The sequence below is a fragment of the Rhinolophus ferrumequinum genome, chromosome 21 (assembly GCF_004115265.2).
Source record: "Rhinolophus ferrumequinum isolate MPI-CBG mRhiFer1 chromosome 21, mRhiFer1_v1.p, whole genome shotgun sequence".
NCBI classification, from domain to species: domain Eukaryota; kingdom Metazoa; phylum Chordata; class Mammalia; order Chiroptera; family Rhinolophidae; genus Rhinolophus; species Rhinolophus ferrumequinum.
In genome coordinates this window covers 49,906,307-49,923,764 of record NC_046304.1, presented here as the reverse complement: position 1 = coordinate 49,923,764, position 17,458 = coordinate 49,906,307, and the positions used below count along the sequence as shown (strand labels likewise).

General features: G+C 56.9%; 2 protein-coding genes across 2 annotated transcripts in view; both read right to left on the bottom strand.

Annotated features, from left to right (window-relative positions):
* Positions 1–182: 182 nt before the first annotated feature.
* On the bottom strand, positions 183–16,863 carry NHERF1 (NHERF family PDZ scaffold protein 1). The gene is made up of 6 exons (XM_033090374.1): positions 16,163–16,863; positions 5,776–5,937; positions 4,826–4,979; positions 2,436–2,476; positions 1,281–1,370; positions 183–1,046 (listed from the first exon to the last, which is right to left on the bottom strand). The coding sequence occupies exons 1-6, from the start codon at positions 16,622–16,624 to the stop codon at positions 855–857; spliced, it is 1,101 nt and encodes a 366-aa protein (XP_032946265.1). The 5' UTR covers positions 16,625–16,863; the 3' UTR covers positions 183–854.
* Positions 7,596–17,458, bottom strand: part of RAB37 (RAB37, member RAS oncogene family) — a 58,830-nt gene continuing 48,967 nt past the window's right edge. Inside the window, exon 11 of the transcript XR_004421310.1 lies at positions 7,596–7,607. The gene's annotated coding sequence lies outside the window, so the exon portion shown is untranslated. The remainder of the gene's footprint in view (positions 7,608–17,458) is intronic.

The following is a 17,458-nucleotide window of genomic DNA, read 5'->3' as shown; positions in this document are numbered from 1 at the left end:
CAGGCCGAGGCCTTCTGGTTAGAGCTGCCCACCTCCCACTGGCGGGCTTGGGGTCCCAGGAAGCCGTGGACCACCCTGTCCCTCCAGCCTTACCTTCTCAGCCAGAGGCCATGCTGGGAACACCTGTCCACCATTTCTCAAGGCCAGGAGGCCAGAGCTCTAAAGGAACACACACAGCCGAGGAAGTTTGGAGAAACCAGTTGAATTTCTGATGGGGTTTCCTTATAATTACAATGGTGGTGCCTGGCTCAGCGCTGGGCAGGGGCTGGCCAAACCCTCCCCCTACCTGCCCAGCGTTCTGGGGTGGGAGTAGAAACAAAACAGTTTAAGGCCGAGGCCACTGCTATGTCCTGGATGCAACAACCTGGAAAATCATATGAATCAGGAAACAAGTATCCCTCTAAACTCTGCAATACTGCACTCTTAAACAAATCAAATGACAAAAATACGATGCTCAACCCACAGCTCTCAGGGTGATGTGCTTGCTGAATTCTGAGTCCTTGATCAGCCCCAGACCCACTCACCACTTGGGGTCATGATGTCTCACCTGGTCCCACAATTCTTGCTGGGTGGAGGTCCCTGTGATGTCCCAGGTGGAGTGGCAAAGGGACACCTGACAGGCTGAGGCACTCAGGAGGAGGACAGAGTCTGCTTTTTGATTGGGGTAGGACAGAAAAACATTCCCTTTCTCTGCGGTAAGGGAAGAACACAGTTCTCTAGAAAAATCAGATTTGCCAAGGGGGAGATGCTGGTGCTGATTTGCATGTCATTCGTGGGTAAGTGGGCGAAGGGAGGGAGTTAGATCGGGGTGTGGGCCCAGCTCGCCAGCTTTCCTGGGTGGCCGGGGCAGGCCCTCAGAGGTTGCTGAAGAGTTCGTTTTTCTTGCTCCAGTCCATCTGCGGGGCCCGTTTGTTGCTGCGCTTCTGGTGGGCCCTCTCTTTGGCCACGGCCAGGGAGATGTTGAAGTCTGGGATGGGGTCGGAGGAGGAGGAGGTAGATGAGGGTACAGTGGAGTCTTGTTTCTTGGGGCTGTCTTGGGAATTCAGCTGTGAAGAGCAAGGGAGGCAGAGAGCGGGAGTCAGTGCCTGACGAGGCCTCCTGGTCCTCGGCCTGGGTGAGGTGGCTCCCTTGGACCAGTGCCCAGGGAAGTTGGGTCACAAGAGTAGAATGTGGCTCAACATGTGACTTCTAAGACAGGCTGGTGCGTGCCAGGAACGAGTGTGGCCTGGGAGTGGGCTTCTAGTAATTTGGTGCCACCCCCCACCCGCCCAGCCGCCTACCTCCTCGCTGGTGTCACTGGAGGTGGATCTTGCCAGGGCTGGCCTGGGGTTCTCAGATGCTACCTCGGCCAGGGCTTCATAACTGTTCTCCTGGCAGAGAGAGGACAGGTGTGGGTTGGTGGGGGTGGGGTGGTGAAGTCCTGATAGGTTCCTCAGCCTGAGAAGTTCCACTTGCACCCTCACCATCCACCCCACAGCCCCACTGAGCCTGCCAGGGGCCCTCAGGGGATTTACATTTTCACATTCTTCCAAGGATCAGAGGCAGCCTGGTTCTTGAATTGGGAATCAGCTGAATTGCCCACTTCCCAGTCCTCCCAAGGACAGATTTGCCTTTTGGGCCAGTGGGGCTTTCTGGAGCGTGGGGACACTGGGAGCCTCCTTATTTGGCATGGGGAACATCTGTGATGCGCCCTGAATCTCCTGTGGCCCCCCTGACCATTTACTTGGACTTGACCCCAGGAATCTTGAAACCGTAACCCCAAAGCAGCCAAGAATGGCTTTGAAAGCATAAGATGCATGACAGCTCTAGACCCACAGATGGAACAACAGGAGGTTCAGGTGGCCCAGGGCCCCCTCCCCTTCCTTTGTGCCCCAGCAAGAGCCCCTGGGGAAGGGAAGCCTTTGAACAAATGTTGCAGAAAGCTCCGCTCTGTGGTCCAGCTCCGAGTCGGCCTGTCCCAGAGCGAAGGCCTTGGCCAGGGCTTCAGCTTGGCGCTCAGCCCCTGCCTGGGTTCCTGTGGCCTCAGCTAGCACCGGCCCCGCCATCTCTTCCCCAGCCTCCACTGCCTTCCCGTCCCTTCTGCCGGGGAGGAGGGGTGGAGGGGCTTTGTTCTTCCAACCCAGACTGGAAGTAGCAGCGGCCGGGCAGCATGCGGCCAGACACTGAAGCTCTGTTCTTGGGGGGAAGAATGGCCTCCTCTGTGCGGTGGGGAGTTGGAGGTGGGGCTTGTCACCCAGGATGGCGGGCTGCAGAGGGGCGTGCCCGGCCTCTCCGTCTGGACGGCCCTGGTCCTAGGCAAGGGCCGAGGCTACACCGGCAGTTGTATGGCTTGGAGCTCCTGAGCCTGACAGCTGTCCTCCCAACCACACCACCTTCCCCCTTCTCCCGCAGCCCTGGACTGAGAGCCAGAGAAACAGTTAGGGGTCTGCTTTTACCTTCTGGATCTCCCCATTGGTAAAGGGCTCGGGCAAGGGACCTAGTGAAGGAAAAACACAGAGATGAGTCCAGAAGCTCTGGGAAATGTGGATGGGGTGGAGCACGGAGACGTGAGCAGTGGGAGCTGGGCAGATAACTAGATCTTGTGCCTTGGGACAGTGTTTAAAAGTCTCTTGACTGCAACTCACTGTTAAGTACAGTTGACATTTTGACAACCCAGCAGCACACACAGAGACTGTGTGAGTGTAACACAAGTTTCACAAAACAACTTGCCCTTACTACATCCCCCAAACCTTACGCTCATTACGTCACAATGCTCTGATTATTTCCTATTCAATTTCATGAAAGAAATGTGCTAGGCTCTGCCTACTAAATTAATGTCCTGGACCACTGATGGGTAAGAAGCTGCTGGAGAAGAGCACTGTGCTAGGTGGGATTGAAATTCCCGGCTGGCTACCTAAGAATCACCAGAGAAGCTTATTAGAAATAGATTCCCGGGCCTTGGCACCAGAGCTTCTGACCCCATGGGCCTGGGGCAGGACTAGGAATCAGTGTTTTCCAAATGCTTCCTAGGTGATGGCGGTGTCACCAGGATTAGAACCACAGCCAGGGTGTGGGAAATCATCCCAACTCGTACCTGCCAGTGTGGAGATAAGGGGATGGGGGCTCAGGGCAGGGTTCTGGGTGTGCCCCCCACCCAGCAAAAGTGTGAAACCTGGTGGTGACAGGAGGGGTCGGAGGGAGAGACCCCTGGCCTGGGGTCACCCTTGCTGGGCTCACTCAGGGTAGAGGCCCCATGTGGTTGCAAGGGGGCTGCCTCATCTCCAGGGACTGGTCAGCCTGGGTGGACTTCTTCTGAACTCTTAGCTTCACCTTTCCCCTTGCCCTGCACTGGAGGCCCGAGCAGTCAGGTATACCCGACTCTCACCTTTTCCTCCCTTTTCCTCCCTGGTCCAACATCCTCGGCCAGACCAGGGACTGCGGGGACACAGGGACACTCACTTTCCCACTGCCCCCAAGCCAGCCTCTTCCCTGTGAGCTCCAGACTGTTTCATAGCGGGCAGGGTGAAGTCCTGGGGTGGGGTGGAGGGGGCACATTCCTCTCTATGGGACACCCCCAGTTACATCTAGTTGCGGGGACCGGGTAGAAGACACCACCCTGAAGAAATCAGGGGGGACACTAGAGAGACCTGCCCCTGGCCTCTCCCTGTGCAGGCCCTCTGGCCAGAGGCTGCAATCACCCTAGTTCCCAGGGTCCTTTCCACCCCAAGAGGGAAGAATGTGAAGGCTGATGACTTGGGGTTGAGGGGAGAAGGATGCTGGAGGAGGCGGGGAAGGTATTTGAGGAGCTGAGTGGAATCCAGATCTCTGCTGTGTCTTCCACATATCATGTCCCCAAAAGCAAGGCTGGTTCCCTGGGCCTCAGTTTCCCCCTCACTAAGGAAGGGGATTATCTGAGTTACCTGGTCTCCATGAATTTGGGAGACAAGGGTAAGGTGACACCCCACCTCTCACGCCCAGTGTCTGCTAGGGACTTCCAACTGACCCATCCTGCCTTCTAGGAACCCCTAGCACCCTAGATTGGGCTAGATGTGGACTAGGCCTTCCCCATTGGGTCCCTCCAGCTAGGGATCCAAGCCTGTGGCAGGACCTTTGTATGGACCCCCAAACACACAAATATAACCCTGACACCCTGAGGGAGGCCCCACCTACTGCAAAATCCAAAGAGGTTCCATCCCCCAACCCCTGCTCTGGAGCCATCTTCCCAGGGAGAAAGTCCAGACCAGGGAGAAGAGCGCTGCTTAACTCCTTGCCTTGGTCTAGCAGCCCCGCCCCCTTTGGCTTGGACTCACGCACGGGGAAGTGCCAGGCTTGGCAGGGTGATGGTGGGGGATGGGGAGGGCAGGGGCCCAGGGACCAAGGGGGGACCCACTGCTCTCTAGAGCCAGCAAGCCTGGGTTTCCAAGACAACCTGAGAGAAGGGAGGGGAGGCACTGGGCCCCTGTCATTGGACTCTGATCTGACCAAGCAAAGGCTGGAGGCCTCCCCAGAGTTAACCCTTTCCTTGAATCAGCACTGCCCTGAGAACATGCTGGGGGTGGAGGGGTGGGAAGCTCAGGCCTCCCTAGTTGTTGCAGCTTTGGCCCAGGAAGCAGCAGCTCATCCCATCTTGCCATCCCTCAGGCCAGCTTACCACTGTCATATGCCATCCTCAGAAACACACTGCCAGTCCAACTATCTCTCCCAACCCACAACCCTGGGCCTCCCCCACAGGACATGGGGGTGCACTGAAGCAGGAAGCTGTCCATCCCTCACCTGGGACACAGTCAAGTCTAGAACCCTGGCCAACACCCCTGACGTGGGGCCACGGCCTCGCCAATCAGCTCACCGGTCAGGTGCTCCTGAGATGGGATCACTTTGCATTTCTTGAAGAACTCGTCGGTCTCCTTGTCCACCACCAGCAGCTTCGTCTCGTCCCCACCAGCTTTGATAGCAGATACCACATCCCCGTGCTGCTTGCCCTCCATACAGACCCCGTTCACCTGTGAGTGGGGGCAGAGTTACCGGCACAGTTCTGGGGGGTTAGGGTGAGGAGGTGCAAGTGACCTTCTTCATTGTCGGCCAACTGGCAATCTGGGGACACTGAGCCCCACTGACCTGTAGAGGCCAAGTGGTCCTCCCACTTGACAGGCAGATGGGAGGCAGGACACGTGGGAAAAGCCAAAGTAAATATTCAGATGAGACTAAACAAACACAGCTGTGACCGGAGGGCTGGGCAAGGTTTGGGAGGCTGGGTTGGGCCCCAGCTCTTCTGTGTACTTGTCGACTTCCCTCTCTGGGCCTTGGTTTGCTCACATGTAAAATGAGAAGTCTGGGGAGAGCTGATCTTCCAGCTCTAAGGTTCTAAGACTGAGATTCTGGGACCTGCCCAAGGCATTTGGGTCACGTTTCCTCTCCTGTTGAGCACAGCACACGTGCCTCACAGCCTACTTGGGAAGAGGATTTCATCCGCCCATCCCCGTCCCTATGCCTGGCCTTGAGGACTCAGGCAGCAGGAAACGCTAGGGGCCCCAGATAGCTACCTGGATAGACAGGTGAATCAGGGGCTGCGCTCGGTGAAGAAGAGCCCAGGGGAGGTGGGGAACGAGAGACGTCAGTCCCTTCACCCACCCACTCACCACCTTTCCATCTCCCCTCCCGCCCACCTGCCCGCATCTATGGGCTGCCTGGGCCCCAGGGGCTAACCAAGGAGCAGAAGGTGTGATGGCTGCCGGGAGGTGCTCATCCATGTGGAGGAATCGGGAAGGAAGAACCTGGGAAGAAGGCAGGAAGCATTACCTCCACAATGCGATCCTGGGCCTGGAGCCCCGAAGCTTCGGCCGGTGAGTCTGGGTCCACTGACCGGATGAACTGGCCTGGCTTGGACTTGTCACTGTGCAGGTTGAAGCCATAGCCGTTGGTGCCCCTCTTCATGGTGCAGAGCCGAGGCCGAAGCTCACGCTGTGGGGATAAAGGAAGGTCCGTGTCACTCTAGTGTCCTGGTCCTACTCTCCCTGCCCTGTGACTGACCCCACGTCCCCATCAAGAAAGAGCTGTCAATAAGGCGAGTCTGCTTAGAGCCTACACAGCAATGTGACAGAATGCTGGCCTGGGACTCAGAAGACCTGCATATAGAGACCTGGCGTTGTAGCAAACTGCCTAGGCGACCCTGGGCAACAAGGCCCCTATCCAAGCCTCAGTTTCCTCTTCTGGCAAATGAGGGGTGAACCAGATTAGCTCAAGTCCCACTTTTGACCATCTAAGGTTAATCATGTTATTTTGATTGCTACCTTGTCCCTCCTACCAAAAGTTCAGTCTGGCCCTCCTGAGCGGCGGGGTAAGTAGCACCCCTGCCAGTCTGGCTGGGTACCTGAGACATGTGATAGGGGACCCCAGACCCTGTACCTCATTGTCTGCAACAGGGAGGCAGAGGCAGGTGTTTACTGAAAGCTGCTCAGCATGTTTACAGTAAAGCTCTTCCTCACCCACACGGCTCCTGTCTTCCCCACCACGACAAGTGGCCCAATTAAAGGGAGCCGGGGGTGGGGAGGAGCAATGACCACAGACCGGGGGTGGCACAGCCGGGGTCCCTGGACAAGACAAGGATATCCCACTGGCAGCACCAAGACTGGCCTAGCTGAGGGAAAAGGCAGCAACAGAACCCCAGAGATCCTGTTGGTCCCCCAAGAAGCCTGAATGGGGAGGTGGGGCTGGGCTAAAGGGAGCCCAGTGTAGCTGCAGTGGTGGCCTGGACAAGGTGACCTATTGAAAAGGCACAAGCAGATTTCTCGTGAGCACTCAGACACTTAGCTGAACGTTTTTTTACCAAATGTTTGCTCCACCTTGGCAGCTGAGCTTAGAAGCTGCAGGCCTGGGACACGTGGACAGGATGGAGGGAGGACGTGTGAGCGGGCAAGAAACTGAAACCTTGACCAGAAGCCCAAGCGCCAGGACTGACTTGGGGTCCCTCTCCCCCTCCTCCCAGGCCTGGGGCAGGGCCGCAGCAAACAGCTTGCACGCTCTGGGTTACCCCTGGACCCCAGACAACGAGCAATGGCTGGAGTCAAGGCCAGGCCCAGGTTCCAGTTTCCCCACTATGTGACCTGGGGCAGTAAAGTCCTTCTCAAGAGCTTCAGGTGCCTTATTTATAGACCATTCTTAGTGCCACCTGCCTCCCAGAGTTGCTGTGAGGCAGTGAGATAATTAACATAGGAGAGAACACTTGACAATTGTAAACCCCCTTGCGTACGGAGACTTTCTCACTGTTGTACACACTAATGAACAGTGAAACGAAAGTGAGAAGTGAGATTCTGGGGGCTTGGGTGGGGAGCCAGGGATGGGTGGGGAAGGAGAGAAGGGTTTACAGGTCGCCTGCCCCAACTTGCCAGCCCCAGGAGGAGGTGCCATCTGCAGTGAGACTCAGTCCCCACCCCTCCACTCTCGGGGGTGGTCAGAGGGTGACTTTGCCTTCCTTTAAGCGCAGGGGCAGATCTTTCTGTGTTTCAGGATGTTGATGAGAGGCCAACACAGGAAGGAGGGGTGACGGTTGGGCCTGTGGGTACCTTCATCTGGGCTAGAGGCCCCAGGCACCCCCTTTTCCCAAGTTCTCCTCATCCCTCTCCTTTTCCTCCCTGCAGAGCCCACACCAGCAGGCCCCGCGGATGCCTGCTTATCCGGGCCAGCCACAGCCGTGTGGGATCTTGTTCCTGGGAGTGAGTGAGGCTCTTCTCCTCTCAAGCTAATCCCTTCACAAAGCTGCCAGCCTGGCCCTCTGAAGCTGAAGCCGAAGCCGAAGCCTAAGCGAGCAGGAACAGGTCTGACCAGCTGCCACCACCAGGGCAGGCTCAGCTTTCTGCCCCAACCAGGCTGAGCTCCAGTGGCCCTGAGAAAGTGGGAGGGTGAATCCCGGGGAAGGAAGGGGGGAGCTCTGATGTCTCTGCTTCTTCCCGCTTGTCCTCACTCCAAAGAGCCTTCCCATAGCAACCTGGCTGGGCCTGGTCACCTCCCGCCCCCATCTTCAAGATGCGGAAACTGAGAGCAAGATGTTATGCGCACTGCCTGTTATGTTATGTCACACAGCGTCCAGTGGAGGAGGAGCCGGAACCCCACCGCTGTCTCTGACTTGGCCCTTAAGACCAAGTCCAGACCGGGAGGGGGCCCACTTGGAGCTGAGGCCTCAGCAGGAGTCACACACACTGGAGTGGCTCTCCCTGAGGTACCTGCAGTTTCTGTGGGGAGGTGCTTGGGAGCTGATGAAACCACAGCCTTCCTTCCGGGGGCTCAAAAGGCCTCTTGCAGCCAGAGCTACAGCCTGAGCTTGGGACAGTGACAAGGCGAAGGGCAGGCCTGGGCTGCTCTCCTGGCTGGCAGGGCTGCCCTGGCAGCCCCGTGGTGCCCATCTCCAGGCCCAGGTCTCCATGCTGCGGGCTTCCCTTACTGATCCTCAGCATATTTCACCCCAGGACTATGTGCCTGGTGACCTGTCATTAAAGCTGGAAGGCCTGCTTTCAGTCTTGTTCCCCTCTGCCGGCAGCAAGCCATGAGGGTGGGAAAAATGGGGGACCCAGCCTGAGGGGCTCAGGAGGGCCCTGCTGCTTCCTTCCCCCTGCAATGGGACCCGGTCCATTGCCCGCTGGGGCTGGGCAGGCAGACCGGAAGGTCCCTGTGGTTTTTTGATGTGTTCAGATACCTATAGAGCCCCCATCTAGCTCCCTCCTTTCCAAGATCTTGGAGACTCCCCGCTTCCCACAGTAAGGGCTGGGGGCTTCCCATTCTTTCAGGGAGACCAGCTTTGTTTCTCCCTCCCCTGCCCCCAGCTGTCTCCAGGAGGTGTCATTCCAGCTGCTAACTCAGCTCATCTCATTCTGGGTGGAGGCTGGTGCTGACAGGAGGCTCTGGGGGGAAGTCTCCCTGGGGACCTGTGGGGCTGGCCCAGCACTGAGAAGATGGGGAGGGGTCAGGCACTTAGTCTGAGCTTGAGCACCATTGCTCCTGGGCCTGTACCCCCAGAGCTGGGACAGGGCCTGGTGTGGCCCCCTGGAGTTCAGGAGGAGCCTCCCGCCATAGTGCTAGAGCGGTCCAGAGCTGGGGGTGGGGGGGTGTGACTTCAAGAGGCCCATGTTCCCAGAGTGTTCGAAGCCTCAGGTGGGACTCCCAGTGGTAACAGCTCCACGTGAAAATCAGGATCTGCTCAGTGAGGAGACTGGCAGAGACTCGAAAGCCAGAGGAAGGACCACGAGGGAATGGCGGCCAATGCGCAGGGGCGGCTGGGAGCCGGACGGGTCTGAGTGGCTCACTTCGAGAAAATGCCAGACGTACTTTTTGGCAAAGACCCTGCCAGGAGAGCTGCCCTCAGACTCTCCTGGGGCCTTCTCCCACTCTCAGGTTCTCCAGCTGTTCCAAATCCTAGCCCAGAACTGATGTGGCTGCCCCCCTCCATTCCTTCCTCTCCCCCAGGGAGTCCAGCTCCACCCCAAGTGGCCGCCCAGTCACCTCCACCCACGCAGCCCAGGGAGCGGATGGCGGGCACGGAATTCAATAGGCACCACCAGCAACCACCTGGAAAGCTGGGGAAAGTCGATACCATAATCCCAGTGACTGTCTCTGGGGAACAGGCCCGGGGCCGCTCCCTGCTCCTCCTCAGGGAAGGCAGCTGGGGGTGCCAACGCCCCACTGGGCCCGGCCCCTCCCTGGCCAGTGCCATGGTGAGGAGCCTGTAGAGAACAGCCTGGCGGCTTGGCTTGGCTTGGCTTCCCGTAAAGGGCAGGGCTGGAGGAGGCGGAGACCACCAGGGTGGCTGGGGGAACAATAGAAGTGGGCTCACCCCCACAACTGCCCTTCCCCCAGCCCAGCCCCAGCTAAGGGCTCTTGTTTATGCACCTATGAATGGTTCCCTGCTGCACCGTACAGGGAAATCAGCCTCAATAACGGGGTGAACAGGAAGGAGATGGGAGAGGTAGGGAGAAGGGGCCCTGGCAGTTCTGGTGGGGTGGGGGAGGGGGTAGGCTTGGGGTAAGGAACCACGGCTGCTCTGGAAGGCAGCTCAGTCCATTCCACGAGACTCTGGAGACACAGGCTTGGGTCTGGTGCCAGCTCTTCAAGGAAGCCAGGATGGAGAGTTGGCCCAGCCTGGGGTGACGCGTGACAGGGCAACATGGGGGTATTGTCCTTAGGGCAGGCTGGGAAGTGACCAGGAGCTCAGACCACTAGCCAGGATCCACAGCTCTAGACTGAAGGGATGCTCTCCTCCCTCACCCAGGGGAGGTAGTGACCTATGCCTTATGGCTCTGATGTGGTTCCATTTCACCCTACAGAACCCCCCCAGGTCTGTGCAGGCTGAGGAAAGTTAGACACCTCCATTTGCAAAAAGGGAGCTGCTCCTAGCCCCTGATCTTGGACTTCCTGTTTCTCAGTGGGAAGGCACTTTGCTGGAGCCCAGCAGGGTGGGATCCAGGAAGGAGACATAAGCTAAAGTGGGGGCTGCTTCTTCAACACCCACAAGCAGGAGCCCTGAGTCAGATCCCCCCTCTGGCTCTTTTCTCCTGGTGCTGTCCAGAGACGCACCTGAGGGAGTTTGGCTCAGGTCTCCCCAGGGCTGGGCAAGGCTGGGATGGAGCAGGCTGGTACGTGGGCTGCTGCCTGGCTGGACACCGTCCAGGCTGGCCACCCCCTGCTTGCCTGCCCAAGTCCTCCTCATCCCTCACCCACCTCCCAGAAGGTGCTGGATTTAACTCCTGTGGGCTGTCCCAAGAGGCTACTTGTAAGGACCTTCAGAGAGCTTGTGAAATTGGGGCTCTACTGAAATAACAAATAGCCGCTACTGTTTACTGAGCACTTACTATGTGCCAAGCACTGCACTAGGGCTTTATGTGTATTTTCTCGTTAAAACACAATTACAACCCTGTGAGGAAGGTATTATTGCCCTCATTTCACAGATGAATAAACTCAGCTTCAAACAGAGCACATAAATCGCTCAGCTCATAGGAGAAGGCAGGCTCTTAACTTATATCTAGACCAGCTATCCAATGGAAATATAATGCCAGTCACGCAGGTGTTAAAGAAAACCACAGGTCCAAAATGGTGTCACTCGTGCTAATAGCCCATGATACCAAACCTAGATTCAACACCTTATCTAACTCTAGTTTCAACCTCTCCAAGAAATATAATCTTAATCAACCAGTCTAGAATTTTCTGGTCAAGCACCAGTAAGGTAATCGGTCACCTGGGCCCTCTCCATCCTGCCCCCCCATAGAAAGAAGCAATCTATATCAGAAAAACCCTTCCCAAAGAAGATGTCAGGCCCCAAAATAATCTTTTCTTTTGTTTGATCAATAGCTCCCATGCTCCCCCTTCTTCCCATAAAAACCTTCCATTTTGCACAACACTTCGGAGCTCCCCTCTAGTTGCTAGATGGGATGCTGCCCAATTCATGAATCACTTAGTAAAGCCAATTTGATCGTGAAAGTCACTTGGTTGAATTTTGTTTTTTAACACAGGTAATTAAAAGTTTTCTAGCAGCCACATTAAAGGGTAAAAAGAAACGGGAGAAATTAATTGTAATAGCTTATTTTACACAATATATCCAAAATATTATCATTTCAACATGTAATACACTTAAAAAGTTATTAGGGGACTATTTTACATCTTTTTATTTGTACTAGGTCTTCAAAATCTGGTGTGCATTTAACTCGTACAGCATATCTCAATTTGGACTTGTGCACATTTCAGGTACGAAGAGCCACACGTGGCTAGTGGCTGTGGCAATGGCCTGAGTAGATCCTAGAGGTCTTACTCTCAACCCTTCGAACAGGGCACAGGGAGAGGCCAGAGCTCAATCACACAGCAGAGAGCAGCACCTGAACCTGGACCACAGGGAATCTGTATCACTTACCCTTTTCCAGGGCACAGAACCCTAAACATTGTCTAGGGGTCTGGGGACTTGGTGAGCTATTCTAACCCCTAGGGATGGCGAATGCAAGGCCAGGGCCAACAGTCAAGGTCAGCCTCCAGATAGGCCCTTTGTGCTCCAGGGTAGCCCAGAGATAGCAAGGGCGGGTTCTCAGGACCTGAGGGTGGAGGCAGAGCCTTGGTCACTAGACTGCCCACCCGGCCCATCACAGGAGAAGGGATAGGCCAGGAGCTACCTGGACCTTTTCAGGGAGATGGCTCAAGCAGCCTGAACTGATGTCACTCTGATGGGCAGAGACGCCCAGCTGGAGAGTCAGGCCCCTGAGCACAATCCAACTGTGTGGCCAAATGGATGTGCAAACAGACACTGGAGTCAGAGTGAGCTGGGTTCCAAGACACAGCCCTGAAAGTAAGAACCAGGGGCTGTATACTAAGGGCGAAAGAGACCCCATACGTGGCCTAAGAGGAGGAACCAACACACACGAGAGCACACACCCTGTCCATTTCAAATCCAACATCCTGCCGCTCGAACTCTGTTCTGTTCCCCCAGACATGGGAAAGAGGTTGGGAGGCTGCCGGCTCATGGTGCCCACCTACCCACCTTGTTACCTGGGGTGCCTGTACCATCTTTGCCTCTGGAATCAGGGTCAGGCAAGGTGGGCACTTACCCCCGCCGCCCGTCATCTCATCGGATCCCCCCACCAACCATGCAGGATGGGTGCCTGTGTCCCCATTTCACAGAGGTAGAAGCTGAGGCTTGCAGGGAACAATGAACAATTAGGGGCCCAGAGCCAGCCAGTTGGCAGAGCTGGGATTCACATGTTGATCTGGCTCACTCCTAGTTTTAAAATGGAAGCCGCTCATGGGCAAGAAAAAGGAGTGGGTAGGTTCTGTCTGGAATTCCGACCTCTGGGTGTGCTTGAGTCGTAATGAGGCCTGGGTGTGCTGGACTGAGATGATTTAGGACAAAGGTCCCGGGTGGCTATTATGCATTCATTTCAAAAATGTTACTGAGCCCCTCCCTGCTCTGTGCCAGGCACAGTGCTGGCGATATAAACACAAATCAGCCACAGTGGTTGCCCTGGGGAACTCTCCATGCAGTGATGGAGATAATAAAGAGATGATTCAAATACCGTGTGTTCAGAGCAATAAAAGATGTAAGGACAGGGAGCAGGAGGAGGCGGCGGGGACAGTCTCCTTGGGAGGTGAGAGGTCTTGGAGAGAGTGCCCAGTGGAGAGGGGGGCTGACGGGTTCTCCGGCTGAGGGAGGTCAGGAAGGGAGGGACAAAGACTGAGTGAATACGGTGTGCTAGAGGAGAATTTGGACCCTCGGTGCGGTGGGGTAGGCACAAGGGGGAGGTGGGGAGAGTCGGCTGCCAGATAGTGAAGGGCCGTGGAATATATGGTTATTCCACAATAGCGAGCCCTGATTGAGCATGTACTGAGTGCCAGGCGTGGTCACAGCTGCACCTGCCTAAGGAGGGAGGCAGCTCCAGTGCTACTTGCCCCATGGATAGGTGTGTAACAATCACTGTGAAATATTTAATTCAAATACCGGGCACTTACTGAGTACCAGACACTGAGCTTTGCAGACAGCCTCGTGTAATCCCGATAAACCCACCAGGCAGCTGCTATGGCCCCCAACTTACACAAGAGGAAATGGAGGCTTAGAGAGGTTAAGGAACTTGGCTTGAGGTGGCCCAGTGAATACAGCTGAGCTGGCTTAGGCCTGCCCAGCCACCACTGTGGGCCCATGTGCCAAGCACCAAGCTCACGGGTTTAGATCCCATCCTGTGACTGCAAGGTTATGAGCCAGGGAGCTGCTACTGCTCTCTCCCCATGGGTGTGGAGGTGGGGAAGCCATCGACAAAGGTGGGCAGAGCTGGAAGTACACCTCCTCTTCCTCCTAGACCAGTACTACAGGCACCCCTTGCCCTCTGCCCTGTATCGTCCTCCCAATGAGCTGTCACCTGCCACCCACAATCTGCAGAGCACTTTCCCCCATACCACCTTTTTCACTTATGAGGACTAATGAAGATGCCTTAACAGCACCCACTTTGCAAACAAATTCAGGCTACAACTAATCAGTAAACCATGAAGTGCTTTACGTAGGAGAGGCCTTTGAGGAAAAAAATAACACGATATTACCATTGTTTTGCAATGTCAAGGCAGGTCACCTGCATGCCCAGATTTCATGGCAATTTCCTACAAGAGGGATTTAACAGTACTGACTGGCTATGCATAACTCTAAAGGCAGGGGGGGTGGCGCGCTGCACAGAGCTGGGATTCAAATGCCTGGACATAAAGGAACTCAATTCAGTATTCCATAGGGGCATGAGTACTTCTGTTATTTATAAAATTCTAGAGAAGGTAGGTATCACTGTATTCCAAGGTCCCCATTTTACATATGGGAGAACCAAGTCTCAAAGAAGTTCTGTGATTTGCTTGTTGACCTGAAACCCCAAGAGGCCTGGCGACTGTGTCCCTGGGACAGGGGGACTGGGTAGGAGTGGTTCTACTCCCTTCTGCTGGCCTAACAAAGCACACACAAATGCAGGTGTCATACCACCACCTATGGGAATCTGATTCTGTGCTCATCCTGACAGCAGGAAGCCAAGCGTTGCTGTCCTTTCAGATGGGGGTGGCGCATGTGCTAGGTCCTCTACCACCCCCCCCAGGCCCTCTGGCACCCAGCAGCAAAACCAAAAGGGCAATGGGAGGAGCTGAACATGATGCAACTGCTGGGGGAGGGGGTGTGCTACTTGTGTGAGTGCCAAAGTTCAAAAAAATAAAAGAATGGCAAATCAATGCCCTCAGCACAAAGTTCAAACTGTATTTCTGCCCGGGACCAACTCCCTAGTCTCTGACCCCTGGCAGGGATGCTTTGACTCCTGCCCCACCCTTGCCAATGCCGGCTTGGCAATGGCAGGAAGTGGGAGCCTGGAGGCCCTGGCATTCCGGGCACTAGGAGCTCCGGCTGGACAGGGCTCCTAGTGACCTCACTTCCTTCACTTCCACCGAACCAGTTGGTCCTCTCCGGCTCCACCTTCTACCTTAATGCTAAACTGTACCCTTTCTCTGTCTAGGGGAGGCTCCTGCTGGCACCAGACACCTGCGCCACACACTGCCACCAGGTGGAGAGCTGCTGCAAGCCATATAGGCCCTGCTCCCACAGTCTGCACCAAGACCTCCCCCTTCACTCTCTGGGGACAGGAGGCTCAGCACAACTTGTTTTGCCTCTGCTCCTCCTGCAGCTGACCCAAACTGGGATCGTTTAGGGAAAAACCAAACATGGGCAAAAAGCAACCAGCCTGCTTGGCTGTCGGGGCACTGGAGTGAGTCAGACGATGCCAGGGCAAGACCACCTGCCCACAGCATGCTCCGCTGGCCCCTGCAGAGCTGCGTGCCCCGGGACCACTCCCTCTCCTCCTTCCCCCTCAGCCACCTTTCTCCTCCTTCAAGATCCTCCCTCCCCGCCGACACAAGCTAGCGCTTACTCCTCACATTCCTGAGAATCATAAATCCTCCTGGGCGGCAGAGCCGCCGCCGCCGCCACCACCCCCGAGAGGCCTCTGCACCTCCTCCCCGCACCCCACCCCCCACTTCGCCCTAAGACGGTGGGGCTTCCTCTGTCTTTCTTAGAAGTCACACTGGACTTCAGGAAGAGGATGAAGTCCAGCCGGGCTGAAGATGAAGTTAAGGATACACACACCCGTGGGCTGGAGGGTAAAACCCTGCCTGCGACCCCTGCCCTCCCAGCGCCAGGGTTCCGCACAGAAAGGGAGTTGTTATTCCTCTAGCTTTTTGAAGTCGGGGCCGCACTCACTTTACCCCAGCTTCTGTTACCACCCACAGGGACCGTGGAGGAAGCTGGCAACTATGCGGCGGCTAGAAGTAGGATAGCCGAAGAACCGGCCCGGAGAGGGTGGGACTAGAGGATTGCGAAAAAACGAGAGCAGACACCACCAACAGAGCCGAGGAAACGGGGACTGGATTTCCCTGAGTCGCCCTCCCTTCCCTCACTTCCAAAGGCCAAGGGACAAGAGGTGCAGGTGGCAAAGAAGCTCAGAGTCCAAGCGAGTCTGGAGAGGGGGTGGGGGTCGTGGGACGCAGCCCCAAGCCTGTAACTGCCAGTGAGCCCGGTAGGCGGGCGGAAGCAGTCTCCCCCTCGAGGATCGAGTTTCAGAAAGACAAGGCGGGCGCGGGGCGCTTGGGTCTCTCCCCCATCCTTCCCTCCCACGCCGTTCCAGCCTCGCCGCCCGGCCCAGCCCGCACTTACCCGCTCGGGATGGCTCTTCTCGGCTTCACGCGGTTCCTGAGCGGCGGCCTGCGGCTCATTTTCGCCGCCAGCCTCCTGTGTCTCGGCGGCGGCCGGAGGCTCGGCCTGCCTGGGCCCTTCCTGGACGCGCAGCAACTCTTCCCGGACCTGGACGCCCAGCTTCTGCAGCCGCTCGTCGGTCTCGGGATCGACCACCAGCAGACGCACCGCATTGAGCGCCGCGCGGATGCGGCTCACCACTTGCTGATGCGTCTCCTTCTCCACGTTCTCTCCGTTCACCTCCACCAGCCGGTCTCCCGCCAGCAGCCCCGCCCTCTCGGCCGGCGAGCCGGGTTCTACCAGCCGGATGAACTGGCCCACCTTGCCCTTCTCCCCGTGCAGATGGAAGCCATAGCCGTTCGGACCCTTCTCCAGGCAGCAGAGCCGGGGCAGGGGTGCCCCGGCCGCCGCGTCAGAGCTCATCTCGCTCTACGATGGCTCAGCGGCGCTACGCAGGGTCCGGTAGGGGTCCGAAGACTGCACGGTCCAGTCCTTTTCCCAGCCCTGCGGACTGCGAGGCTGGAGGGAGCGCGGCCACAAATCTCCGCGCCGGCAGAACGAGCAGGTGTCCCGCGAGCCGCAGCAGTGAACTGCGAGGAGCCAAAAAAATAACTCGTAGACCAATCCCCGTCCCGCGCGGCGTCTGAGCGTCCCAGAACCCGCCCCGGACCTTATTTAGGAGGCGGGGCCGCGCCGAGGGTGTGGACCACCTCGGACCAATCAGGGACCACGGGCAGGGGGAGCTCTGGCCGGGTGAACGACGCCGGCCAATGGGAACGCGCAGGGGCGGTGCCCTGCGCTCGGCCCGGCGCCCCGCGGCGGGAGAAGAAAGGGCTCAGGAAGTGGAAGTGTTTGTTACCAAGTGGCCGGAGTTGAGGCGGGGGGCGGGGCGAGTTCCAGATTCTGGGTAGACGGGCCCGCTGGCTGGGTTCTGATTTTCCCCCACTAGTGGCGGGAATTGAGGAGAGCAAACCGGTGGGTAAAGGACTCTAAAGTTTCAACAGCCTTGAGCCAAAACCTAGTGTGCAGCCCCAATGCGGGGGTGGAGGGGCGAACGTTGCCGGGGAAACCGCTCCGGGTCTGGGGCTACGAGGTTTCCAGCGGTCTTAAGAATAACACTGAGGTCTACCTCGGACCCAACAGAGTTGTTTGGATAACAACATTTTCCCGTTTGTGGAGTCATTTTGTGCTGTCTCAGGACCTGCTTATGGGGGGGAGGGGGCGTGCTCTGATCCTCACTGGGACAGTGTGAAGGCT